This window comes from Pogona vitticeps, chromosome 9 (assembly GCF_051106095.1).
Source record: "Pogona vitticeps strain Pit_001003342236 chromosome 9, PviZW2.1, whole genome shotgun sequence".
NCBI lineage: Eukaryota > Metazoa > Chordata > Lepidosauria > Squamata > Agamidae > Pogona > Pogona vitticeps.
Genome location: NC_135791.1, coordinates 1,706,935 through 1,732,521, shown reverse-complemented (window position 1 = coordinate 1,732,521; position 25,587 = coordinate 1,706,935). Strand labels below are relative to the sequence as shown.

At 50.6% G+C, this 25,587-nt stretch overlaps 3 protein-coding genes across 8 annotated transcripts; 1 reads left to right on the top strand and 2 right to left on the bottom strand.

Moving 5' to 3' along the window:
* Positions 1-331: 331 nt before the first annotated feature.
* FAM229A (family with sequence similarity 229 member A) lies at positions 332-2,225 on the bottom strand. Of its 2 annotated transcripts, XM_020800578.3 has the most exons (3): positions 1,986-2,225; positions 1,184-1,317; positions 332-554 (listed from the first exon to the last, which is right to left on the bottom strand). In XM_020800578.3, exons 2-3 carry the CDS (start codon positions 1,300-1,302, stop codon positions 452-454), a joined length of 222 nt encoding a protein of 73 aa, XP_020656237.3. In that variant the 5' UTR covers positions 1,303-1,317; positions 1,986-2,225; the 3' UTR covers positions 332-451. The 2 variants fall into 2 exon arrangements, with proteins under 2 accessions (XP_020656237.3, XP_072835871.2); XM_072979770.2 differs by lacking the exon at positions 1,986-2,225 and having other exon boundaries at positions 1,184-1,866.
* Positions 2,226-4,696: 2,471 nt separating this feature from the next.
* On the top strand, positions 4,697-7,989 carry TSSK3 (testis specific serine kinase 3). The gene is made up of 2 exons (XM_020800575.3): positions 4,697-5,009; positions 6,794-7,989. The coding sequence occupies exons 1-2, from the start codon at positions 4,838-4,840 to the stop codon at positions 7,453-7,455; spliced, it is 834 nt and encodes a 277-aa protein (XP_020656234.1). The 5' UTR covers positions 4,697-4,837; the 3' UTR covers positions 7,456-7,989.
* A 550-nt stretch (positions 7,990-8,539) lies between these two features.
* Positions 8,540-22,113, bottom strand: BSDC1 (BSD domain containing 1). Of its 5 annotated transcripts, none has more exons than XR_012081018.2 (11): positions 22,058-22,097; positions 19,667-19,751; positions 17,642-17,758; positions 17,254-17,421; positions 17,096-17,150; positions 16,152-16,267; positions 15,066-15,134; positions 14,223-14,304; positions 13,302-13,823; positions 12,656-12,796; positions 8,540-11,932 (listed from the first exon to the last, which is right to left on the bottom strand). XR_012081018.2 is itself a non-coding variant. In XM_020800653.3 (11 exons), exons 1-11 carry the CDS (start codon positions 22,066-22,068, stop codon positions 11,900-11,902), a joined length of 1,338 nt encoding a protein of 445 aa, XP_020656312.3. In that variant the 5' UTR covers positions 22,069-22,113; the 3' UTR covers positions 8,540-11,899. The 5 variants fall into 5 exon arrangements, 4 of the variants coding, with proteins under 4 accessions (XP_020656312.3, XP_020656311.3, XP_072835870.2 ...); XM_020800653.3 differs by having other exon boundaries at positions 12,656-12,759; positions 19,667-19,727; positions 22,058-22,113; XM_020800652.3 differs by having other exon boundaries at positions 12,656-12,759.
* Between the last annotated feature and the right edge of the window lie 3,474 nt (positions 22,114-25,587).

Sequence of the window (25,587 nt, the reverse complement as noted above, 5' to 3'; positions counted from 1 at the left end):
ATAGCTCAAAACTAGATCAAATTTTAAAATAATTTAAAAATAAAAGAACCAACAAAAAAGAAAGGAAAATCTTTTCCTCCCAATAAATGTGGATTCATTTTTCAAGAAAGACGTTTGCCCATGCACAGAAACATGGCTCTCAGGTGTATTTCCCACTCTACAAATTCTAGAGCTGAGGAATGTCGTGTTTCAACTTAAAAACCTGGAAGGATCTCCCATATCCCCTGACTACCCGAATTCTGCCTCCCCAAAAAGAAAGGGACCCGTGGCTGCAGAGAGAAACAGAACCATAGTCCAGGAAGGAGGGTGCACAGAAACATTTTAAGGTGTCCTTTTATTAAAATGTGCGTCGCCGTTCTGTGTGGCTTGGTTTGCTGTTGTCCGGCTGCCAGTGTGTTTCCAGGGACAGCCGCCGTGGCCTCAGCACTTGGAGTCCGACCTGGGGAAGGCTTCAGGTGGTCCGTGGCCTGTGGCTTCCACCCATGGCAATGTAGACGTCGATGGGGACGTTAGGCAAGGTCAGGCAGTGACACCCTGGACATCTTCGCAGCTGCCTGCAGTGGAAGGGAGAGACGGAGGAAAGAGAGGCCCTTGCCGTTATTCACACACGCTTTGCAAAATGGGGTCTGCCCTACATTTTCATAACATGGAAAAGGAAACATGGCACACTGCAAGCTGAAATCATCTTCTGCCCGGGTTTTGGGACGAAATCCCTTCTCTGGAGCCTAAAACATGCAGAATTTCCCAGCACCCAAGGTGAGCAAATTCTGAGAGTTTTTGTCCAAGAGAGAGAGAGAGAAAAGCAAGATTCTCAACCTTGATGTTATTGCGGTGCTTGGAAAGCAATCAGAATGATTCTGTGTGGTCTTTGGGTTGTGCTTCCTCGCTGACAGCCCTCCTTCTCTTTGGAAGGTGGGCTTTATGAGCACAAAATGACACAGAGAGGACCACACAGAGGTGGGCTCTGGGTATGATAAACCTGAAAAGCCTTAAAAAGATGCCACACATCTGTCAGTGAACAAAAAGGTAATTAAAGAGTAATAGGTGAGGGCCTCATGGACATGGTCAAGTCTTGAGTAAGCAAGGAGTTCCTTTTGGAACATCAGCTTCCAAGCTCTGCCACTTTCAGCAAAAAGAGGGGCAGTGGTCATTCAGCTCCTCTCAGTAGGAAACCTAGGCTTACCTTGTTGTAGTGCGCTCAGGGGTAACTGGATCCTGAGTTTCGGGGGCCGTTGCCAGGCTGGGAGAATCTCCAGCCTCTATGGGAAATCTCCGAGCTTGTGGGGTCTCTTGGGAGCTCATGTCCGAGCCCCAGACCTGTCTGACAAAGAGGAAACAGGTGAGCGGAGTGGGGCCACCCTCCTCGGCTGCTGAGCCCATGCCTCAGACCCTCCACCCTAATGAAAAAGACCACCCTAGGAGGAGGTGCCCTCAGGGTTCAACTAGAAAGCAGAGACGTCCAGGGTCCAATTCATAGATACCTACCAGGGAGGGGAAGAAGAGAAAGCCGAGATCGTGTGGTCGGAATTGCACAACGTTATGCACAGAGTGGTGCGTGGATTCTGTCCATATACACACCACTAAGGACCCAGCCTTCTGGCATTCCTGAACTACTCCCATGGATCAGCTCAGGGAAGCCAGAAGTCATTGGCGACCTAAACTTTGTCAACACAGCAGCCACGAGACCTGAAAACTATTGTCTCTTTCCCAAGACAACTGTAACATGTTTGTCTGTTTTTGCTTTTAAAACTGGTCTGGTACCTTCCAAGAACATCTTGGTGCACAGAAATTAAGACTTTTTTTTTTTTGCTGGGGTGGAGAAAAGTGGCCAGCAAGTGCAATGTATTAGGAGTCCTAGAAAGTGCTCCTCGCTCGGGGTTAAGCCCTCTTCAAAGTTCAGCATCACAATCACACAGGCAGGCCGGCCTCTTCTCCGGGCTGAGCTCCTCGCTCTTAACGCCTCTTCTGCCCAGGCCCATCCTCACCTCTCAGTTTCGGAGGAGTGCTCCCTGGAGTCAACCGGCCAGCCTGCCAGAGCCTATTGCGAGAGGGCAGGTTGGGATGGAGCTCAGAGGGAGGCAGCATTGTGACCCGGACAGGCAGTGCTTGCATCACAATCCAGCCCAGCCTTCTCTCAACTTGGGGTCTCTAAGCCGGGGGGGGGGGGGCTCCAGGTTGGGACTTCTGGCTGTGCCAAGCAAATCTATTCCTTTTTTTGGCCTCCTGAAAATGAAACCTAGGGCTGCCTCTTACTTCCTGTCTCTCTGGTACTTTCCGCTCTTTTCCTCGCCTGCCCAAGGAAGTCTCCCTCGGAACAGACTTTGTCTGCCTCTTGGATAGCCACCAAGACAGGCGTGTCCCGATGGGGTACACTGGGGTACAACAGGAGAAGAGTTCATGAACCAAGGAGGCATCTATGTTCTGCCCTCCTGACATTATTTGGAGGAGCTGAAGCAGCACGTGTTCCAAGACAGCAGCACCAACACCCGATACCGTCCTTGGTAAGATCTAGATTCCCTATTTAAGTGCCGTGAGCCCACAGCAGCTGCCATGTTTGCCTTGGGTAGAGACAACGTAGGGCTCCCTGAAGGTTGCGCAATGTCTCTAGAGCATGCGCCCGAGCTTCCTATAATGTGGTGGGAATTGGGCTCCAGAACACTCGGGGGCCTCAGGTTGAAACCAGGCTCCTGGTTTCAAGGGAACCTTCATCTCCAGCCTGTTCCTCCTTCACCTCATCCCTTGCCCTCTACCTGCCTCTCTGGGCAGGTGGCTTCCAAATTATGTGCCCCACCCTCCTTAGCCATCCTCCTCAAAGGGGAACAAGTGCTTCCAACCAACTCTGGAAGGTTGCCCTTTGCCCCACCCCTCCACACCCTAGAATGACGATCCGTTTACTCCTTTGGAGAATGTGGATCTTCTTTATAGAGAGTTGTTTGTAGGGTTAGAGCCTTGTAGCTATCAGAGAACAGCAACTCAGGGAAGGAAGTGAGTCCGTACAGTCAGGAATGACATGCAACTGTCGACTTCACATAACGTGGGCACAAACCTCATTTCAGAGGTTCCTGCTAGTTTGTAAGCGCAGAACCACAGGTGCTGCACGTTCCCTTCTTCTGCCTCCCTGGCCAGTGGCCCACTCCACTCCTTGGCTATTCAGCCAGTTACCGGGCAGGAGCGCGGCTTGCCTGTCCCGCCTCTTTGTCCGAGTGGGTGATCAGCCAAAGAGGCAGGGCAGGGAAGCCCGTGCTCCTGCCAAGGACTGGCTGAACAGCCGAAAAGAAGGAGGAGAGGAAGGTGCACTGGTTGGTGAGTGGGAGATCCAGCCGGGAAGGCAGGGGAAGGGTCTGCAGAGCACCTGCGATGCCATGCTTACGAACTGGCACGAATCTCCGAACCAAGGTTCGTGCCCATCTTTGCTTGGGAACGGTGGTGGTTGGAGGCTACGGTTTGGGGGGGGTTTTGTTACGCAGGACCTGGCCATGGTGCTGAATCCTATCCCCCAAATACTGCATGTTCTATGGTTCGAAAGCGCAGATTGAAACCTGCAGTGGATTCACAGTATTAGGCATGGAATTTTCACATTTTGGGGGCTGTGAATAACATAATTCTGACATTATCGAGATTTCCACCAGACAGACTGACCGCTGCAGGCACCCCAGTGTGGTTCACTAGGAGAAAAGGCCAACCTGGAAGGGGGCTTTGTGGCCTGAGATAGGCTTTGCTCCACCTTAGCTTTCCATGCAGAAAGGAAGTATTCCCCACTGCTAGCAGAGAGTTTCTGAACAGGAAGTTAGGCCACGACTAAGATGCTAAGCCTTTTCTACTGATGAGGTGTATTTACCAGTTTGTAGGTATGGGTCTATTAAGTGGAACTCACAAAAGGAGAATAATGGGTTTTGTAGTCCAAAAATCCCGTGGTTTACACAAACTCTCCAAAACCAGAGTCACATCCATAAATTCCATTATGACGCTGGATTTCCCAGTGTCTTAAGAAACTCTTGCAACTTTTTAAAGATGCGGTTGGACTGCAATGCCTACCGTTCCCTCATCGTGGGCCATGGCCAGTGCAGCTAAAGGGAGCTGGAATCCAGCATCCTCTCTTACGGCCACAAAGTGCCCCCTGTTTTTCCTAAGCCCACCATGCTGGCCATCCTTACGGCCTGCATTTCATTGTGCGGACCCAGATGTGACGACCGCCATCCATGCATCTTGGAAGAGACAAGAGCAAAGATTTCCTGTAAAGACTACAGTTGATTCCTCAGCATTTCTTGTGGTTGGGGCCACGCCTGAAAGCATCTTATCACTAAACAAGGAAGAGGTCGACGGAATGAGGGTACTTACTTTTAGGACTTGCCCGACGCAATTAAAGCCACCTTGTGCCAAACAGACTCAAGCCTGCAGACTTCCATGATGGGAAAAACACACTAACTTAAGGGTTCATAGTGGCAACTAGAAGATGTACCTACACTATGAGTGCTAATACTCTCTGACTCCAGGCCCCCCCAGCTGTAGGCCTCTTGAGAGGTTAACCCATAACCCCCCTGGAAGGCACTGGAGAGACCTACTTTTTCTTTGGGGAGGAGGGTTGCCTATGTCTGTCCTGTCGCCATTGGTGCATAACCCCTACCTCTTCCCTTGGTCCTTGGGTAACACAAGGTCGCATCACAATGGGGGCTTAAAGTTTCAAGATGTCCCACCTCAGAGTTTCAGCCCTCATCCAAGGACGTTGTCTGGACAGGAAAAAATGATCTAGCATCCTGGGCTGCAATCGATGCAGACCCTGGTTTGGGACGAGGAGGACGGCGATGTATAGACTTTGGAATGACATGATGTCCTGAGAATGACAGATGAGCACGTTAAAAACACGATGGAGGAGTTTCTTGTCTCCCATGGTTACCAGCTGGGCAAAACCATCGGAGAAGGGACGTATTCAAAGGTCAAGGAAGCTTTTTCAAAAAAACACCAACGGAAAGTGGCTGTGAAAATTATAGACAAAGTGGGAGGACCAGAAGGTAAGCGCCCAAGGGAAGACAGGAGAGTAAGAAGGGCCTCGGTGTGATGTCACAGGCCTACCTAGGAACAAAGGTCTGACAGGGGGTGCTTGTTTCCAGGGACCATGTTTTTCTGCCGAACTTCTCCATGGCAAATATGGAGACATGAAGAAAGCCCTTTTGTAAAGCAACATCTGGAGCAGATGTAGGGTTGAACTCTCTCCACAGATGTTGCTCACCAACAAAGTGCCCTGCCCTGCCCTGTCCTTCTTCCTAGGTAGGACTGGAAACTTCTGGAACCCTCTCCCCAGGAGGTGGGGAGTTTGTTATGGGGCTCATTCAACTGAGTTCATTATCAACACAAACAAGACCACCTCTTGATGCATCTTCTGGTTTGCACATCAATTAAACTTGAGCCCAGCTCTGTCAGAATTCCTTATACATATGTTGTGACTCCGAGGCAGCTTCCAGTGTCATTTTTAAGTGGACCCAATGACACAGCCGGATGTTTTGGGTGGACTGTTCTCAAAAGACATGCCTCAGTCATGGTTATCTGTGGTCATCAGATCTCCAAGGGATTGTAGGAAGGCTGCCTCTGGATGCTTCAACAGTCACATGTGGTCCCAAAGACAGCCGCAAGCTTCCTTGACGGCCACCATCTTTGGGAAGTGGTTTCACCAATGCTTACCAAGAGTCCCATCATGCCAACTGTCTCTGTGCTCAAGGTTACCTTTAAATCTCATTCCAACTTAGGGCTCCTGTTCAGCCCCCAGATCTTCCTAAGATGATATCCCTGGGGTACACAGCCTCTCTAAAGTGAAGGCAGGTGGAGATGGCTTTTCCATCCGAAAAGCCTTGGGTTACCACCCACACTGATGTCTTCCACATATCAGGCAGAACATTGTTTTTACTTCGCAATGCTTTTAATTCTTTGGGATTTTTAGAAACACCAAAACGCCACTAATTAACCCGCTACTTTCTCTTCTGCTCACTTGTTTGCTCTTGCTTTTATCCAGCAAATATTTTTATTAATTGATAGAATGCATGCAATTCTACATCCCTCGATGAAGCAGGTACATAGGAGTGTTTCACCACAGCAGGGTGGCAAGAAACGCTCTTCCTCCTGCCACGTGGGGTTCTCTACTAGCCCCAGTGTGGCTCCTGATAGCCATGCCAGGTTGGCCAGCTGCCCCAGGGCTGGTGGGCATCTGAAGGGCCAACTTTCCCCCAGGGGCTATAATGATCTCTGCAACCCAACTCAGGAACTGTTAACTAGAGGGTTTCAAATGCATCAACTCCATTTACATGCAGTTCAAAGCTGCCCCAAAAGTGTGCCTGCCTTCATTTTGATGATGTTCAGGCGTCACAGCATCCTTCTTAGAAGATGCATTCCCTCCGGGCAGATGAGAATACCTCTTAGACCGAATGCAATGCCAGCTTCCACAATAGGAGCACACCTAGATTGAAAGTACAGTAAATGTTTAAATAATGGCTCCCCAGTTTATAAGCCATCCCTTTCAATATTAACTGAACCAATGACCCCAAGAAATCTTAGGGACGCAATGGATTGCACAGCCAGGGCATGTTATACAGCAGGAGTATGAACACCTTTGTAAAAGCACGTTGTGAGCAATGTCTAAAAACAATGCCCAGTTTGCTTGCTCAGACATAGCTTATGTTAGTAAACATGTTCATTATATAGGACTTTAAGCCTACATAACTGGTGAGTCCTTCAATTCTTGACTCGGGGATGCTCTCCTTAATACTGTGCCGTCCTTGGTCCCATCCCATTTCCCTTTTCTTAGAGTTCATTGAGAGATTCCTGCCCAGGGAACTCCAGATCATCAAGCGCCTGGACCACAAGAACATCATCCGGATGTATGAGATGTTGGAGTCGATGGACGGGAAGATCTACATCGTGATGGAGTTGGCGGAGGACGGTGACGTCTTCGAGCGCGTCCTGCAAGAAGGGCCTCTGCCCGAGAGCCGAGCCAAGGCCCTCTTCCACCAGCTGGTGGAAGCCATCCGCTACTGCCACGGTTGCGGTGTGGCGCACCGTGATCTCAAGTGCGAGAACGCCCTCCTGCAGGGTTTCAACCTGAAACTGACTGACTTTGGATTTGCAAAGCTGCTCCCCAAGAACCGCAAGGAGCTGAGCCAGACGTTCTGCGGCAGCACGGCCTACGCGGCCCCTGAGGTGCTGCAGGGCGTGCCCCACGACAGCCGGAAAGGCGACATCTGGAGCATGGGGGTGGTGCTCTACGTCATGCTGTGCGCCAACCTGCCCTTTGACGACACGGACATCCCCAAGATGCTCTGCCACCAGCAGAAAGGGGTCTCCATCCCAGGCCACTTGGAGATCTCCGAGGAGTGCCAGGACCTTCTCAAAAGCCTGCTGGAGCCAGACATGGTCCTGAGGCCTTCCATTGAGGAAGTGAGCTGGCACCCGTGGCTAGCAAGCTCTTGAGAGAGAGAAGGACCGTTCTGCACGCTCCCCAAATAAAAGGGGACAGTCCGTTGCCAAATGCTCACATATATTTTAACGTTATGCTCAGTTTCTGGTCTATCCTTACCCCCTACCCCCAACAGCTTGCTTTTAAAAAAAGTAGATAGGTTGGTATCTTGTGCATCCCCTTCTCCAAGGGAGTAAGACAGGCCAGTCAAGTTTGGCCTTGACCTGCCAAAATCCAGGTATTTTGGAAGAACACCAGGATGAAAAAAGAGTGGATTTGTTCCGTTCTTGCAGACATTTTCCCTTTCTCTCTCTCTCTCTCCCTCATCCCAACCCTTTTCCTAAGGCTGCATCTAAGAAACACCTCGGGGAAAATTAGGGGATAGGGCAGTGTATCAAAGGAGCAGGCTATTACCCCCACCTGCCACCAACCCAAAGCCCATCAAAAAACAAACAAAAATGGTTTTAATGGCTGCTATGCCTCAGGTCTCTGTCCCAATACATTCCCAAATAAAACCGGAGCATGTTGCCTTGTGCCAAATGGAACAATCCGCCTGTCTAACTTTGGACAGTCTGTTCCAACTGGCAATTTCTCTCGACTCTCAGCCTGGAAGCTGAATAGCCGGAGATGCCAGAGGTGGCCCTTGCTGGATTAGCCACAGAAAGTTTTGTTGCTTTGCTCTCACCCTCTCTTGCCAAGAAGCAAGGTCTTCACTCTCTCCATGACACAAGGAGAGCGGGCAAAGTGGAAGGGCCTTCAGGCAGGCGGTTCCCAAAAAAAACCCAATGCCTACCTGCTGAAAAAACCATGATGGGAACAAAACTATTGTTCCCCAAAGCCTCCAGGATTTGCAGGAAGCCAGGGTGAAGGCTTCCTGCAAAAAGAAGAAAACCCACCAAATGAAAACCGGAAGTAGATTCCTTGTACTCCCATCAGAGGAGCGCCCCGCACTAATCCAAAATGCTGGGAACACAGCTACTTTCACCCTCCATCCGAAGATGTGGAATCTCAGAAACGAAGGCACCGAGAAGAGGCGACAGCGCCAGAGCAACACAGGTCCAGGCCGGTGAACAAAATCAAGGGGCCAACACGAGTAGGTCATTTCTATAGAACTCCTTTAATCGCTGTTAATGACAAGTCTGTAAAAGGTTCAGGAGAAAGTCATAATTACAAAACTAACAGCTGTTAAGAGTCACTTGTTCACCCCCAGCTAGAAAAGTCCAGGGAGATGCAGTATAATTTAAAAATGAGAGAATATTGCACAACCAAGAGTAGAGAAATATTATCTAAGGAGAAGTATGATGAAACCAGAGCCCCCACGCGCTTTCCCGGTTCTAGCTGCGCAGGAGGCCCACCGTTGGCATCCACCTTCCTGGGAACAGAATTTGGGCCACCAAGTTCTGTCCCATCATCATTCACCACACACACACGCACACACACTCTTAAAAGCAAGCTAAATGAAGGGGGGGCGTGTTCCTCCCAGCTACCCTATTTTGTAAACTCTTGAGATATAAAGCTCCCTCAGAAGTAGACTTGGCATCACAAGGTTCCTGGTTCAGAGGCCTTGCCCGCATGGGCCTGTTTCCGTTCGACACCAAGATGTTCTGCTGGCCTATCTCTGACCTAATCTGCAGGTGGATGGGGGAAAACATCAACATTGCAACACACACAGAGTCCCCTCCGTCCTCCTGGCCCGAGATGCCCCTTTGTGACCTGGCCAAGCTCCTCTGTGGGTCCCCACAAGATGTCCAGAGATGAGCCTCTTGAGGGATCCGGTGGCGTCAGTAAAAAGGCTGGTGCCAACTTCATCTTCTAAGCTCTATGCCATGGTTGTGAACTGTGCGGGGCAGCTGAACGCACAACCTTAACCCACACCCGGCCTGGCCCAGTTGAAGTGTCTGTTTTGAAAAGTGGCATTCTTAGAACAGATCCCATCACTGATCCTTCTCGTCCATTATTCCGTGAATTCTTCCCTGGCAGAATCTGCTCTCCAGGGCCTCGGGCAGAGAGTCCTTTTAATTGCTTGCTGACTGCTCTTTTAACGGCAGGCAGGCAGGACCGTCTGGTCCCTGCTTCAGAAGCGGCGAGCTCATGCAAGCGGCCGACAGACTGAGCAAGGCATCCCAGATGGCACGCTATAGATAGAAGAAACTGCTTTTAAAACGGGAGACTTTGCTTCCTTGAAAGGCATCTGCCTTTTGAGTGGATTGCTGTGTTCACCTCCCCCCAAGTTTTAGTGGGGCCATTCATACAAGGGCTTGAGTCCTCCCTGTGAGTAAAGCTAGGGTTTGCCGCCTTGGGCAAGCTGCACACAATGCGACACATGCCCCAGAAGAAAGGAAAAGGGGAAACCACTTCTGAGCACTCTCTACCTGGAAAACCCTGCAAAGGGGTCACGGCAAGGCAGAGTTGACTTGATGGAATGTGATGATTATTTTATTAATAATAATCTATTTCCTCAGACATATGGTTTAGCGTACGTCCCTGCTTGCCTGCCTGCCACCCACGAAAGCCCCCACTGAAATGAACCTGTTAAGAGTCACAGGGCTTGTTTTTGGGTTTCCTACGACACCTGCTGATACGGATTAATGCGGCTGCCCCTCCAAGGCCCGTGGTGTCTTGCTTCCTCGGACAGCCTCCTTCACGCCCCGGCCTCCTGCTCCCTGTTCCCCTGCCTCTTCTCTTCCTCGTGGCAGAGGAGGAGAACTAGCGAACTACCAGGTCCCTTCCCTAGCCACCCTTTGGCACTCTGAGAAGCCAAGTCAGTGGGGAGAGCAGGCGCTCCAAAGGGGGGAGGGAAAGGGGGGCAGCTGTAGGGAGCAGGGGCGGCCATGAGAGGAACCCGTGGCCTCATCTCACAGCAACTCCACTGCTGGCTCTGGCAGGACCAGACCTCCGCTCACGAGCAGCAGCGCCTTTGCGTCCCCCGGGGAGGGGCCGGAGCCTGCTTCTGACCACTGCCCCCTCCCCGGGGAAGAAGAAGCTGCCTTTCCACACAGTTGCACAGCTTTCCTGTGCGTGTAGGAAACCTTCCTGGCAGATAGCAACCAAGGAAGGCTGATTTTCATTTTGGACCCGTTGGAGAGGATGACAATCGGGACCGATCTGCTCCAAGGCCAGTCTTCAGAGACTCCTTTTGACACAGCTGCAGGGCGGCCAGAGGAAGGGGGAGATTAACTGCCCAGCGTTGACCAAAAGGCAGAGGAGATGAGACGCAAAGACACTGAGCTAACCGGGGCATGGGCAAGGAACTCACATGACCTCACAGGCAGGCGCCGTCAGAGGTGAACAGCCAACCAGATGGCTTGTGGGGAAGAGTGAAGCACGGCCACAGTCAGGAAGCGTCTGCACGGGGGGAAAAAACACCTACCGACAGTGACTCACAGATGCACGAGGGAAAATAAGGTGAGCAGGGGAGGCACAAGGTGTTGCCAAACACTGATCCTTCAATGCAGACCCATGCTATGCTATCAGGCCTCCTCCAGAGAGAGGAGCTGAATACAAGGGGTCGTGGAGAAATTGCCCCCACCCCCACTCTGTATTCCCAACCCCTTTTTACAGAGGATTTCCCGAAGGGGGTTGGCGGAGCTCCATGGGTGCACAACGCCTCCCTCCCTGAAAGGGAGCTTTTCCAGGAGATGCTCCCGCAGGCATGGCTCAGAAAGGATTCACTGCAAGGACCTTGTCTTCCAAAACTGCTTCAGTCTCCTGGAGAACAGAGAAGGGGCCGTACTGGCAGGTCCAAGGCCGAGGAGGAGACGTACGAGGTCTTGCAAGACCAGATCCCCGTCCAATGATACGGGGGCCTTGTGGGGGACCAGAAAGAACAGCCGGAAGCCAGGCTCTGGATGGGGCTCTCCACCCTTAAAGGCAAGAGGCCAGAGGAGCAGGCTGAGGGCCTTTGCTCTGGGAACCCCTTGAAGCTAGCAAAGTTGCAGGAAACAACCCAACAGGAGGTGGCAGACACACAAGACAAGCTGCCATCCTTGAGATAATCCGCGTATGCTGTAAGATGCAGTCCAAGGCAGGACCCACTCCCTCCCCACCCCCAAATTCAATCCCCCCATCAAATGACAACCACCTCAAGTCGAAAAGAGAATCGGGAAAGAGAAGAGCAGAGAACAACTGGTCCAAGGGGTCTCTAGCGAAAGAGGAGCCTAGATTTGTGCCCTTCTCCCTCCCCATGGCTCCTTCCACCCACCCGCCCGCCCGCCCACCTGCCCTTGTGATACCAGCCACCAGCGTGATCCGAGTGCGAGTTCTGGGTCATGGTCCATGGTGCCCAGCAGGATTTCAGCAAAGATGAGATGGAGCCTGACCGGAACACCAGGTACACAGGGAAAAGGAACCGGTTGCTCTGTGATTTAATTCACATTGGATGCGGTGGAAAGGGGTGGGGCGTCAAGGCAGGAACCCAGGATGCGCCGTGGGAGGGGAGGGGAGGGCCGAGCCCTTTGGCTATTCCCAGTCCTCCCATTCTTCATCCTCCATCTGCAGGACAAGCGGGAAAAGGCAGAGAGAGAGAATACAAGGAGAAAAGCTCAGTTTTAATTAAGATGTAGAAAAGGAATAAAGAACAAGCATTGCGAGGAATTGCATGCAATGCAACATTAAAACCTTTAGCTGTCAGCCGGACAGCCTGCATTTCACCTGCCAATTAATTTTAATATTCAAATTATTATTAAGAGCTGAATCCAACTGGACAATACCCTTGCATTTTATTTAAAACCTGCTCCTGCATGGCACAGCTGTGTGTGTGATTTTTTTTAAGAGCAGCAGAAGAGGAATCCAGTGCCACAGGATCCCCAAAAATGCGAGCAACAGAAAAAGAAAATGCATCTTTCCTAAAAAGCCACGTACGACTGCAATCTTACAGGCCATGTCAAAGGAGGAAGCCCCTCGGAAAGCCACAGAGTGGCTCCCTCGTCCATAGGGACAGGATTGTCCATGGAACCCTCAGCTTTCCATTCCCAGCCCGACTCAAGAGTCACGGATGGCTTTGGTGCCCAAAAACAAGCAGGGCTGGAAACTCATCTTCTTCCAGCATCCGTTTTCTAACAGCTGCAACAGAAACAGCAACCGAGCAAGACCCGGATGGCTGCTTTTTAAAGTAACATGGAATTAATTCAGCTGCACCCCAGGGAGCCTAAGAAAGGTCTTCCCTGGGGCATCTCTGGCTCTGCAGGGTCCCTGGCGGAAGGGACTTGGGCTCACCTCGCCTGAGATGTCCACCTTGGACAGGACCAGCTGGACTTCTTCTTCAGTCATGTCAAGGTCAAAGTCCTTCTCCCAGTCCTCGCTAATATCCGTGCTGGAGCCTGGAAGAGTGAGGAAGCAACATGCAGGGCTCACCTCCTGAAGAATACAGAGATTGGGCTGTGGGATTTGGAAGAGGACCGCCTGCACCTCTGTGGGACATGAAACACTAGGAACCGAGACATACAGGCTGCCCCCAACCGGCCCCCACGGCAGGGCAGGAAAGCAGCTCCTGAGAGTTAAAAAAGGGTCTGCAACCAGGATCCTAAGGACTAGAAAGAACACAGGAAAACATCAAGAGCGGCAAGAGTTCCTTCTTTTAGAGTCCAGTGGTTCCCCGCTTTGGGTCACCCAGATGTCCTTGGACTGCAAGGCTTCTGGGAGTTGCAATCCAAGAACACCTGGGGGACCCAAGGTGGGGGAACCACTGTTTTAGACTACAGACTTCCCTCCCAGCATGGCTAGCAGCATCCTGGTCTAAAATATTTTGGGAAGTGCAGTCAGGGGGGCAAAAAAAATGTTTCTGCTATATCGGGAACCCACTCCTAGGAGACCAGGCTGAGAGGTAGGCTTTGGAGCATCCGATGACTCTTGATCGACCCACCTTTCTTCCCGTTGTTGGAGGGCGTGGATTTCCCGCTGTCCGAGTTGAGCTCAAAGAGGCGCAGGTCCATGGTTGCCCCGTCCTCTCGCAGGGCCTCCACCCTGCTTGCCGGCTTGGCCTCTGCTTGAGCCTTGGGCTGCTCTGGAGAAGGCTTGGCCTCCGGCGGCGCCGGCGGCGAGCGCCGGGCTGGCTCTGGGGGTTTTGGCAAGGAGGCCTGCTCTTCCGCGGAGGCTTCCTGCAGCCGCTGGGAGAGATCTCCGGCCCCAGAGAGCTGGGTTCCAGTCTGTGAGGGCGTGGCGGGCACCGCAGCAGGAGTGATGATCTGGGTGGCAAAGGAGACGCTGTCGCTGCTTTCGGAGGGGGTGGCCTCGGCTGTGGTGGCACCGAGCATGGCCCAGCTTTCCCCCGAGGCCTCCAGGGTCGGTGCCACGACGGCTGCAGAACTGGGAGAAGCCGGCTTCCTTTCTTGGAGGGGCTGCAAGGGGACGTGGGTTTGGGGGGACGATGACCCAAGAAATTCCTCTGTTGCATGAGAGAGAGAGAGAGAAACGGAGTTCCACTGATAAGAGTGGGGAAAAATCATACTATGCTCACTGTCCCCAAACATCTTAATTTTCCCTTCCAAAAGTATAGGAAAAAAAATAAGTGATTGCTAGATTCCTCTGAATATGAATTTCTGTGTTTTTCTGCCTTCTCGTCTGCCTCTGCACCTTCCTACATTTGGCCTCAAAGTCCAGCCAAAGAAGGTCTATTCTCTGCTTGGTCCTTCCTGCTGGCCTTCTGATCAGCTACGGTTGAACACGGCTGGTCGAAGAGAGGGGTGGCCTTTTCAACAAACACAGAAATCCTGACACAAAAGGCCCCGGCGGAGCCCGCCATGACTTGCCCCTCTCCAGGGGAAAGCGGCAATACTTCACTCACCCTCTTCTTCCTCCCAGCCTGGCTCCTCCACGTGAACGCTTTGCTCAGCCCGCTGCTTCAAGGCCTCCCTCCGGAACTCCTCCTGAGGAAGAAAGGGATTTGGGCAAGTGGCAAGAGCCACTCCGTCAGTCCCTCCTCCTCCTCCTCCAACTGGGGAGGGGAACTTGTGGCTTCGGAACAATGCCCCCCCTCGCCCCGGACACAGAGTAACCTCTTGGGTGAGGAATAATTTCCTGGCTGCTGAAACTGAAAAACCAGATGGCAAAGGGAAGGGAAGAAACACCTGCAGAGCGACTGTCCAGAGACCTGATGAGGGGCCACAGAGATGAGAAGCAGGCGGCTTATAAGCTTGGAGGAAGGGCATTTCTCTTCCATCCCGGCTACAGCCCCTCGAGTGCCTCTGTTTGGTTTGCCTTCCTTAGCCTTTGATGGCTCTGCCTAAAATTAACACTCAGGCCCCAACGTGGATGACCAAAGATTGCAGAGGAAGGGAGAAAAGAGGGCCCGCAGTGAGGCAAAACCAGGAGTGGGCATAAATTCAGTTCAGAAAAGCTGCTGATCTCAGGGGAAGACCCTGGAAACCACAGCAGCTCCTAAGCCCCTTCAAAATTACTACGTGGAAAGGCCATCGGAACATGGGAACCGAAGCAAACCTTCTAGGGGAGACCTAGAGGCAAACAGGCGCAAGGTGGTACAAATCTTTTCCCAAAGGCAGTCCCTCTTTCAAGGTACGACAAAGAATCAAGTGCCGGGAAGAAACAGCCTAACCCTCCTTGAAACCCCCTTGTGGCATGCCGACGGCATCCTCCAGCGACCCGGACTGTTTCGCCCCTGGAGGCTCACCTGCTCCAGCTGATGGACCTTATAGAAGTAGCGTTGCCAGAACTCAGAGTGGGACACGGCCACCGGCACCTGGAAGCGTGGGAAGGAGGTGTGAGGAGGAGCAGGGGGTGGTGAGGGCCCAGCTGGCTTTAAAGCAAAACCAGGTACAGCAGGTAAACATCACCCCCCCGCCCCCCCCCCCCATGTGTGAAAAGGCTGCCTTGCAGGCCCAACTCCCTCCTTATAAAAAAGCACCAGCCATGCCCACAGGCTGCCCTCTCTACAGGTAGAGCAAAGGGTGGGAAAACCTGGGGCTCTGGGAACAAATCTGGACCTGCTGGGTTCCTCAGATAGCCACGTTGCCCTTCCCAGGACACTATTCTTTGGTTCTTTCCAAAGTTTTGTATGGCTTTTTTCCCCCCTAAAAGTCTGACATGTCTCTGCTAAGGCTTCGTTGCTGATTGCAAGAGCTTTAAACTAGAAGGCACTGGCATTCTGGATACTAACCCCCTCTGAACCATGACCATGCCCTCGGGGTTGCTCTGAGTCAATTCTGCTCTGAAAACGGGTTGTCATCCTTGATGCTGAGCTTTGTCACATAAAGAGAGGGTCTAGCTCTCTCTCTCTCTCTCTCTCTCTCTCTCTCACACACACACACACACACACACACACACACACACCCCCCTTGTGTGAGAGGGACTGCACCTTAACAACGACCTGGGGAAAACAGCTGTGGGGAAATCACTCTTGAGAGCAGCAGCCATTCAAACCAGGGTGCCCCCCCCCGCAGATGCTGCTGCACCGCGACTCGCAGCATCCTTGATCACCAACCATGTCGGCTACTGCTAGTGGGAGCTGCTGTCCTGCAACAAGGACTACTTAGCTCAACCCCTTTTCAGTCGAAAAGGCAGGTCCGATCCCTTCCCTGTAGAAACATTTAACAGGGTTTTCGTGGCATTCCCAATCGGGACCCCGAGGGAGTGGTCCTGACCTTCCTTTTTTAAAAGAGAAGCCAGCAGCACCTCGAGGAGGACAGGACAAAGGTGGCCCGTGGGGAGGACCTGGCTCGCGGGGGCGGGGGGAGGAAGCCACACGGCATCGCCTTACCATCTTGGAGTAGAGGGCGCGAACGGAAGGGCTGTTCACGAGCAGGTCTGAGATCTCCCCTTTCTTCTCTTCCAGGCTGAAGTGCGACAGCCAGGCCTCAAAGAGTTCAGGGGGTCCTGCAGGCAGGCAGTGGGGTTTTTTTTTTGGGGGGGAAGGACAAATAATAAAGCCACGTCACTGCAAGCAACGTACGAACAGCCAGCAAGGGTGGTCAGAACACAAGGGAATGTGTTACTGTTTACATTTTTCATTGACCTTTCCTCCAATATGCTCCAGGACATGACCCCCCTCTGCCCACATAATCCTCAGTACAACTCCAGCCACGTATCATGCAGCGGGTTTTTAAAACCTATTATTTCCCAAGATTCATGTCAGGGCTCCAACCCATTCAGTGGACATCCATTCTGTCTGCCTCATCGCGCCCCCCCCCCCCAAACCAAACTTGGCTATCCTGGTTTGGCTACAGAAAGAGCAACAGCCAATGGTCTTCCTCTCTACTTCAAGCGTTTATTAACTGTCTTGGTATCCCAGTTTGTCGTAGTATTCGTTAACATAAAAAGACTCGTGTGCTTTAGCCTCTCCTCGTCTGAAGTGACGGCTGTTTTTGTGACTCTCCACCCCCAGAACAGGATGGGCGAACCACACTGCGATGACATGAATGAGAAGGGCATTCAAAGGGCGCTGGTTCCTACTCCGGTCCTCTGAAGACGCCGGCCACAGAGACTGGCGAAACGTCAGGAAGGACAACCTTCAGAACTGCCAAAGAGCTCGAAAAACTCACAAGAAACATCAGACCCTGGCCATGAAAGCCTTCGCGAATACACACAAGGTTTTACTTGGCAATGCGCTGCAGCCCTGACTGGTTCCTTTCCAGAAAGCCCTCGTTCCATAATCTTCCCCTGCCCCAGGTTTCTGACCCGACCCCCAACTAGCCTTTAACGTACCGTCAGGTTCATTGCAGTAGGTGGCGGGATCAGACTGAAGGCTGTAGAGGCGGGCCTGGAAGGAAAGAGGCAAGGGGGGGGGAATGGATGAGGCAGGCATGTTCAAAACGGAGGCAACCTTTTGGGGCAGGGGAAAGAAGGGACACCTGAAAAATCACCTTGGCACTGTCATACAGCTCTGTTGTGCCAGATGGGGTGGCCATCAGTGTGATGACATCACAATCGATGGTCTTATCTGGCGAAGGTGCAAACGTGTCTGAAATGACGCCCAGGAAGTTGGAGAGTCCCTTCCTCACTTTCTCCGTTGCTCCCGAAGAACCTTCCGTCTTCCCAAACATATTTTAAAGAAAGGAGTCAGTAGAAACCTCAGGCAACAGAACTAGAGATACCCATCCTACAAAATCTAGCATGATGTGGGCTTAAATGCATAAAAGTAGTAGAGAATTAAAATGTACTGGGAGGGAGCATTATGGTAAAAAATGAATCAAAACCCGCCAGCTACGCTCCCCCCCCGCCCCCACCATGTTGCTCTTGAGGGGCACTCACAGCTAACTTCTCCTTGACCACGCTGGCTGTGGCCGCGATGGTGCAGGCAGTGTCATGCTGGACCACCTGGGTGAACTCTGTCAGGTCGCGCTTCATGAACTCCAAGGCCTCAGTGGACTGCAGCAAAGTGGCACAAGAATACAGTCAGTTGGGACTGTGGAGTAACCTCAGACACATCGGTTAGGAATGGGGGGGAATTGGGGGTGGGAGACCAGGCAGCCTCGGAGGCAGAAGCCTCTCACTTATCCAAGGGTGTGGCCACCAAAAAGACACACCAGAAGGAGTGGATCACGGGCAAAGAGCTCCATGCTTACTGGTGAAGATTTGAAAATGGGGCTTTGGCTGCACATGAGCCTGCACTACCAACAACATCCTGGTCTTCAAGAATATTGTTTCGTGCATATGGTAATGTCAGAGCAATGGTGGTGCAGTGGACATGATGTCAGTCTAGCTTAATTCCCCTCTCAGCCATGGAAGCGCATATGGGTGGCAGCAGTAAACCACTCCTTGAACATCCCACTCCTATCCAACAGAGTAAAAAAGCTACTCGGATGAGGAGTGAAACGTTTCAACCTAACAAGAAAGAAGCCCAGTTGCCATGAGTCAACCTCCAGATAACCTCACTGGGATGACTGAAAATCTTCACAGATGTATCCCTCACATCCCTTAAAAAATCCAGTGGGGTGGCCTTAAGTCAGAATCTTTCTGAAGGCAGGTAACATCAACAGCAAATACGGCAACACAATGCAATAAAATGGCAGTTCTGGCACCAACAACAGACCTAACGTATATAGCTACAACATGGGAATGACACAAACCCTGTTCAGGTAATTAGGAAGGTTTCAATCACAGAGAGAGAGGAAACCCAGACCCTCACTCCTCAAAACCTTATCTGCTCCCCTCCCATCAAAACAGTTTTCTGAGCGTCAATTTCAGCTTGCTAGAAAGACCACCATCTTCCTCTCAATTCCTGTTTGAAGGAAAGTGCTCCTACAAGGCAAGGCACCAAAACAGGGAGCGCTCACTTGCTGCAATGACTTTTTTTTTGTTTTTATTTTATTGCTGTACGTCCATTTCCATCAAAAGTTCTGCCTTTCCATTTCAAAATTTCAAAGTGAAAGGTGTGGGCAAGAGGGAAGCCAGAACCACCCCCTTCCGTCATGCTTGATGAAGGCAAGCCTCTTTTAATGAAAACGGTTAGTATTAACTACAGTATTAACTATTTCTAATTTACTTGTAACACTGGTTCTTTGGGAAACCCACCTTATTTATTACCAGAGATATACACAAATAGGGTGCAGCCTTGTCATCAGTATGGGCAGGTTAAGTGTATTAAACCAGTAAGACTTCATGACTAACAGGGTTGTGACTACAGTCTAAAATATTTATAAGGGGCAAAGCTCACCAGACATAATGTAACTAATTCTAAATAAGCACCTTTAACATTACACTGCCAGCGGGGCTAGGGTGAAATCTACAAACCTTACCAGGTTTGTTTATAAAACAAGTCTCTGAAATGGGACACTACTTCCTGTATTATTAAATCAGATATAACAATAGTTGTGTCATTGTAATAATAAAGGGAAGTGTACAGACAGGCATCCAATATCCAATATCCTGTCCCATGAGGATGCTAGTTGTAAAACTAATCCTGAGGGAAAAAGAGGCGGAGGAGGCATAGGGAGAGAAGGGAGGAGAGCATGAGGAGACCTTCCTTGCCAGCCAACCGGTTTTCAAGAATGTAGAAGCACCTGCCTCAACCTGCTGTCAACGCAGAGACAGAAAGACCAGTCTCTGGCCTACCCAGCTACTGGTTTTACAGAAGTTCAAATGCAATGCCTTCAGCACCTTTTAGAAGAATAGGCAACAGTCGCCCCAAAAAGAAGCTTCCAGATGAAAACGCTCCTTTGGAAGTGGCTTGTTCATGCTGACGAGAAGCCCATGTGGCTTGCTATTATTAAGTTGTGCCCTTTTTAAAGTGTCTTCTCTCTAGCTCACAGTTGGTTAAGAAGCAAATCAACCCACCTTCTCTTTGACCGTTTGCAGGCTTTGCTGTAGCCAGCTCCTCCACCAGCCTCCATCTTCCCTGTTACAGAACAAACATATGAAGCTGAAAGTGGGAATTTTACATCATAAAGTCAAGGCAAGGAGCTGCATTCGAAACAGGCAGGTATTGTGACAAGTCCTGTATAACAATAGACATATTTGCTGCTTTCAATTGTGTGTTCCAACGCACCCTTCAATGGCAAACACAGGAAGACCTTGGAATCAAAGTACGTTTGGGTCTTCCACTTATGTCCCTCTGCCACATGTAAAATTATTTACATCCTTGCACTGCAGTAACAGATTTGGCTTGATATTTCCAAGCACTACTACAGGACAGGTCTGAACAGGCCTTTCCTTTATTGCTGCCATTACTGCTATGTGTTTCCCTCCCCTCTTCTGCCCCTCTCCCACTCCCTCCCACAAACAGATGAAACAAGAAACTATACCAATAAGCATAACCTGGAGTGTAGTGACTGGGATTGCATTTGGGAAGCCATCAACAACAATCTAAGCTTCTTAGCTGTGATAGTGTGCCAATCTGCTGAAGGTTCAAGTAGGCAATAAATCCTGCTAAACTCAATGGACTTAGTTCTAACAAGTCATCTTTAGACGTACAATGGCCAGTAATAGAAATCTATAGGATGACGCATAAACAAACATCAACACCACAATTGCGTATTACAAAGCTAGGGGCAAAATCTAACACTAGTGCTTCCTCAAGCAGATGCACTTAAAGGAATGGGACCTATTAGTCATAATTAAACTAAGCCCCGCTGACTTCCCCGGTTCTCCTCTAGAATTAATGTCGGATTTCGTCAGCATTTCAAAACATGAATACAGCGAACTTGTACAGATTCTCATTGACATCAAAAGTACATAAACTACCACGTTGAAGGCTCCTTCAGTATCTGTCAAAAATGAAAGGCACAAACAAAAGAACCAGTCATGCTGTTAATAACACGCTGCTGAAAGGCATGTGAGACAATTAGAGACTCTGTGCTCCATATTTAGGTCATCTAATTCAGCCTGGATGACAGCAGAAAAATGTGGGTTTACCAGATCTCCACCACCACCCCAACTCAAAAACACACAGCATTTCTTAAATCAAAGCTTCTCCAGAATCTTCCTTTTCACAAAGTGTAAGAAATCGTCTCATCTCAAGCAAGCCATTATAATTCAGTAACCATTTCCAGCATCCTACAGATTCTTCGTAAAGGCTCAGAATTTGACTCGGGAAACTGGGATCCAAATCTTTCCTTCACCACTAACTCACTGGATCGCAAACTACTATGTCTGGGTCTGCATCTCACCCCGTCTGCGAAACTGGCCCCTAAATGGAGCTGATGGACAGATCGCTTAACAAAGGAGACAAGAATTGCAAAGCACCTCCATGAACCAGAGCCATTTATTGTGAGGACAGACCTATCCAGACTTAGGTGGAGACTCTCAAAGAGTCTGAACCTACTTCCCACTCGCCCTAATCACGCGCCTTCTCAGGGCACGGGTGCAAGACAAGCTTCCCCTCCACCGGCACCCTCTTTTCCCTCATCCCCTTCCGATGGCTTAACACGGCTGGGAAGAGGACCCTCCACGCAGATGGCCGAGACCTCCAACAAGCTGCCTCTAGAGAGCCTGAAATCATCCTTCCGGGGCGATCTGTGAAAGCAGAGGCCAAAAGCCACTCCTTTGCCCAAGGAAAGCGACTCCACGTTACTCAAGGGAGCTCTCTGCCAGAGCTTGGGTTCCAAACACTCCACCTTCCCTTTCACTTAAGCGTGTGTTCCCCCCCCCCCCCGGGAAACCCAGCCTTGCCCCTCTCGTTGTCCCCCCCAAACCCTAAAGGAAGCCCCCCCTCCACTCCCATTCCACCCCACCTCCCCTGCCAATAGAAACCTTTTCCTGGGGCTGATGAAGCTCTACTAAATCCTGGGTCCCAAAAGGCGGGATCTCCTCAGCTCCTTCAGTCCTTCGCGCTCCTCCTCCTCCTCCGGCTCCCTCACGCGACCCCAGCCTCCCTCCCCTCTCGTCGTCGTCGTCGCCCCCCCTCCCCACCCCGCCCTCCTGCCTCCCCTGCCCACACAGCCCGGGCAGCCCGGGGAGGGGGACCCAGGCCCGAGGAAACAGCGTTCCATTTGGGGGGGGGGGCTCCTGCAAGAGAAAGGCACTCTTGACAGGCCCAGAGGCACCCTTGTCTGCCTGCCTAAGCCCTCCCCGCCCCAGAAGGCGACGGCCCAGGATCTGCCCCCCTCCCGCCCCTGCCCGTCAGGGGGGGGCGTCGCGTTCCCTCCCCCCCTCCTGCCCCCCCAACCACTCCCTCCATCCCCGCAGGGGCGCCCCCGCCGCTCCCCCGGCGCCGAGAGCTAGGCTCACCCCTCCGCCATCTTGGCCGCCTGACGTCACCAATATTTACTGACCTTTGACACCCAGCAGGAGCCCCGCCCCCTCGAAGAGGCCGCAGCCATTTCCGGAGGCTTCCTCTGAAAGGGCGGGGCCACCGTGCGGCTGTAACCATAGAAACACTTCCGGATTCCTTCCGGCAACGTTCGTGGCGGCTGCTTTAAAGAAACTGAGGTCTCCACGTTGTTGCACCTGGTGGTGGAAATAAAAAAGGACTGTTTCGTTCAAGGGGGTGCTTTCAGCGTTTATATACAGTATTTCCCGTCTATCTCTCACGCGCGAGGCGTTCGAAAGGAAACCGGAAGTTGAAGGTGGCGCGGTGCCTTCCACCTTCTTGTGGTCTCTATGTTCTCCTCCCGCAACTTCGGTTGGCCTATGGCAGCCGCCGAGGCCCAAAATAATGTGTGCGAAGCGCTCTCAGGCTTTCCCCTCTTCCTTTGAAGGAACCCGAGGCGGGCGAGGGTGTGTCAGCCCCGGGAGCCAATGGGAGATCAGCACGCGCTAATTTCCATAAATTTACCATAAATAAACATGTGCTGATTTATGCAAAGATCTTAAAGCAGGCTGAGTCATCAGGTTGCTTCTTCATTCATGCATTCCGTCATCAAACACATGTAACTAATTAATTTAAATGAATTAAATAAGTGTAATTAATTAAATAAATTGAATCAAAAATTAAATATTTGCCTTAACAACGCTGGTCGAATCCGACCCTGCAGCTATTTAACTGGGGAAGCAAATCTTAACAGAATTCAGTGGGGCTTCCTCCCATGCAAATATAGAATAGGACTGCAATGTTAATTATGCAGGGCAATAATTAGGGAGTCTGCGCGCGCGAGCCCGATATATGGGGAAAGAAAGAAATTAGGCATAAAGAGTTCGTGTCTGCCTTTCCTTGTCTGCGTTTTTCTTGGCACCGGATTTCCATTTACCTCCAAAAGGCGAAGGGGGGTGGTGGTAAAAAAAAAAACACAGTAATGGGATCCGCCTCTATTCTTAATTCCGCCCCCCCCCACAAGATCTGGGGCTCCTTTTTGCAGTTTTAAGGGCAGAGGAAAGGGAGAAAGGGAGAAGGGCGCGCGGCCAGAAGCCCGACAGACGGAGCCGCCTGCCTACGAGATGGGGAGAGACCAGAAGCACAACCCAGCTGGATCGGAGCAAAAGCCCAGGGAGGGAGCTCCGTTTGCAAATGCCCCCCCACACAAAAAAAAGGAGGAAAAAAAGAAAAAGGGGAACCACTTCTTAAATGTCGCCTGTGCTAATCTCTCTCTCTCTCTCTCTCTCTCTCTCTCTCTCTCTCTCTCTCTCTCTCTCTCTCTCTCTCTCTCTCTCTCTGTGATGTGCCATCATGCAGGGCTCCCAAGATATATTAAATATTTAAGAAGTGGATCAGGCAAAATCCAAAGGAACAAAACAAAACAAGGGGAGGCTGGGAGATGTTGAGTCCAGCCCTGATCCTTCCGGGTGTCTCTCGGTGGGCTTTGTGGCTTCCAACATTTTGCTTCCAAGGACGTTTGGCCTGCCAGCTGCACCCTCACCTGGAAGTCATCCTCGTTTTCAGCTACATTTGCTAAGCCATCTGTGTCCCTCCTGGAAAGGAACGGCCTGCCGAGGTATTCACGCTTTAGTGAAAGGGGAGACGGAGAGTGACTTGGTTTCGTGCCTTTTTGCTTGGGGAACCCTGGTTGATTCTAGCCCTGTCACCCGGCAATGTTAAAATGCTGTTTTAAAAAATTTAAAGGAGTTAAACATAACAATGCCACTTTCCTCTTGATCATTTTCTGGAGGGTCACAAGGAGATACTGTAACGGATTTCAAATACTGAATATTCGGCAGGAACAAAGCTGCTTGGCTGGGGTAAATGAGATTTTTATTGTTGTTGCTGCTTTCAGAAATTTCCTCTGAAGGCTGTTTAAAGCTTTCTGGACACAATTTAGCAGTAATTTTCTGAAGGTTTTTGCTATTTTTAAATGAGCCCTATTTTTTCAAGTAATGCAGTGAGTTTACTGAGTGGATTGTAATCCACAAAAGCTCACACTGAAATAAATGTTAGTGTTCAAAAAAAGTTGGCCCAAATTTTTTTAAAAAAGCAGAAAGTTATCTGGAAATAAAAAGAAAAAAAACAAGAGGGTTTTTGCTTTGGTTTGTTGTTTTTCTTTTTTTACAGTTTAAGGATAAAGTAAATAAGATGCCATATTGTTTTGGCTATTCTACTAAATAATGATGCACTTTTACTGTTCAACTGCAGTAATCAGGAACAGAGAAAATCAAGTTTAAAGAGGCATTTTCCAAGCTCAGATAAAAATATTTTCTATTTATCACTCGGTTAGCAAAACTATACCCCTCCAATGTGGCTTTCGTTTTAAAAATCTGCAGAAATGTCTCTCTTCTTCAGACTAGGAACTGCCTTGCACAAAACAGTTGTATCTGTTCATGAGAAATAAAGCACTTTAAACAGAATGTGATGCATTTTTGTGTGCCCCGTGTATGTTTTTAGTAAGCACAGATCGCACTGCACAGAGATGGAGGCATGAAGTGTGAGCAGGAAAAACTCCCTCCCATCCCCAGCCTCCAATTCCCAGGACAATTTTCACCAAACCTGCTCTGCAGAGGTGTTGTATTGCTGCGATTGGGCATGCAAAATCCTTGGAGCTGTCCACACGGTTGTTACAGATAAAAAACATGATGGAGGGTGTTTGTGTATGATGTCAGCTCTGGATCAAATTCAGCAATGCTAGCTGAAAAACAATTGCCCAGGGCAGCAGCTGGGCGAGACCGCGTAGACCCCCCTCAGTTCCTTCTGCTCCCCAGATCGCACCTGGGTCTTGGCTGGCACTCTGGAAAAATTCCACATGGAGAGATTTCAGCCTAGAGAGAACAGCACTTGGAACAAAGGGGATTCTGCTAATGAAGCTAGGAAAATAAGCTGGTTTTGCATTTGGGAAGCCTAGATGGCAGGAAGAGAAGGAGCATCCAGGATACGACCAACAGCCACCATACCGGATTGCAGCCTCATCCCTCACCTTTTCTCAATTGTATATTGTGCTTGTGTGAGAATAACCGGGCTCGGCGACTTTTCTGATGCTGAGTCTCAGACAGGCAGGGATTGGAAGCAGGTGGCGTGAATCCATTGGCCCTTTTACCAGCCGAGCCCTTTGGAAATTCCCTCTGGAGCAATGCTTGGGAAGGCTGAAGGGATGGAAAAGGAAAAAGGATCCCGGGTTATGCATCCTTCACTATATATAGCACATACAAAAGCCAAAGAAGGCTCACTTGCTGAAGCAGGCATACGTTTTTAACACAAGCCAGAACTAGATAGGAGAAGAGGGGAAATTGCTGTTTCATATTCTCCTGTAGTTGGGGGCCGGAAACCAAGCCCTATAAGGAGGAAAAATTGAAAGATCTGGACCTGTTTAGCCGTGAGGCTGATGGGAGATGTTGTTGTTAAGTCGTGTCCGACTCTTCGTGACCCCATGGACCAGAGCATGCCAGGCCCTCCTGTC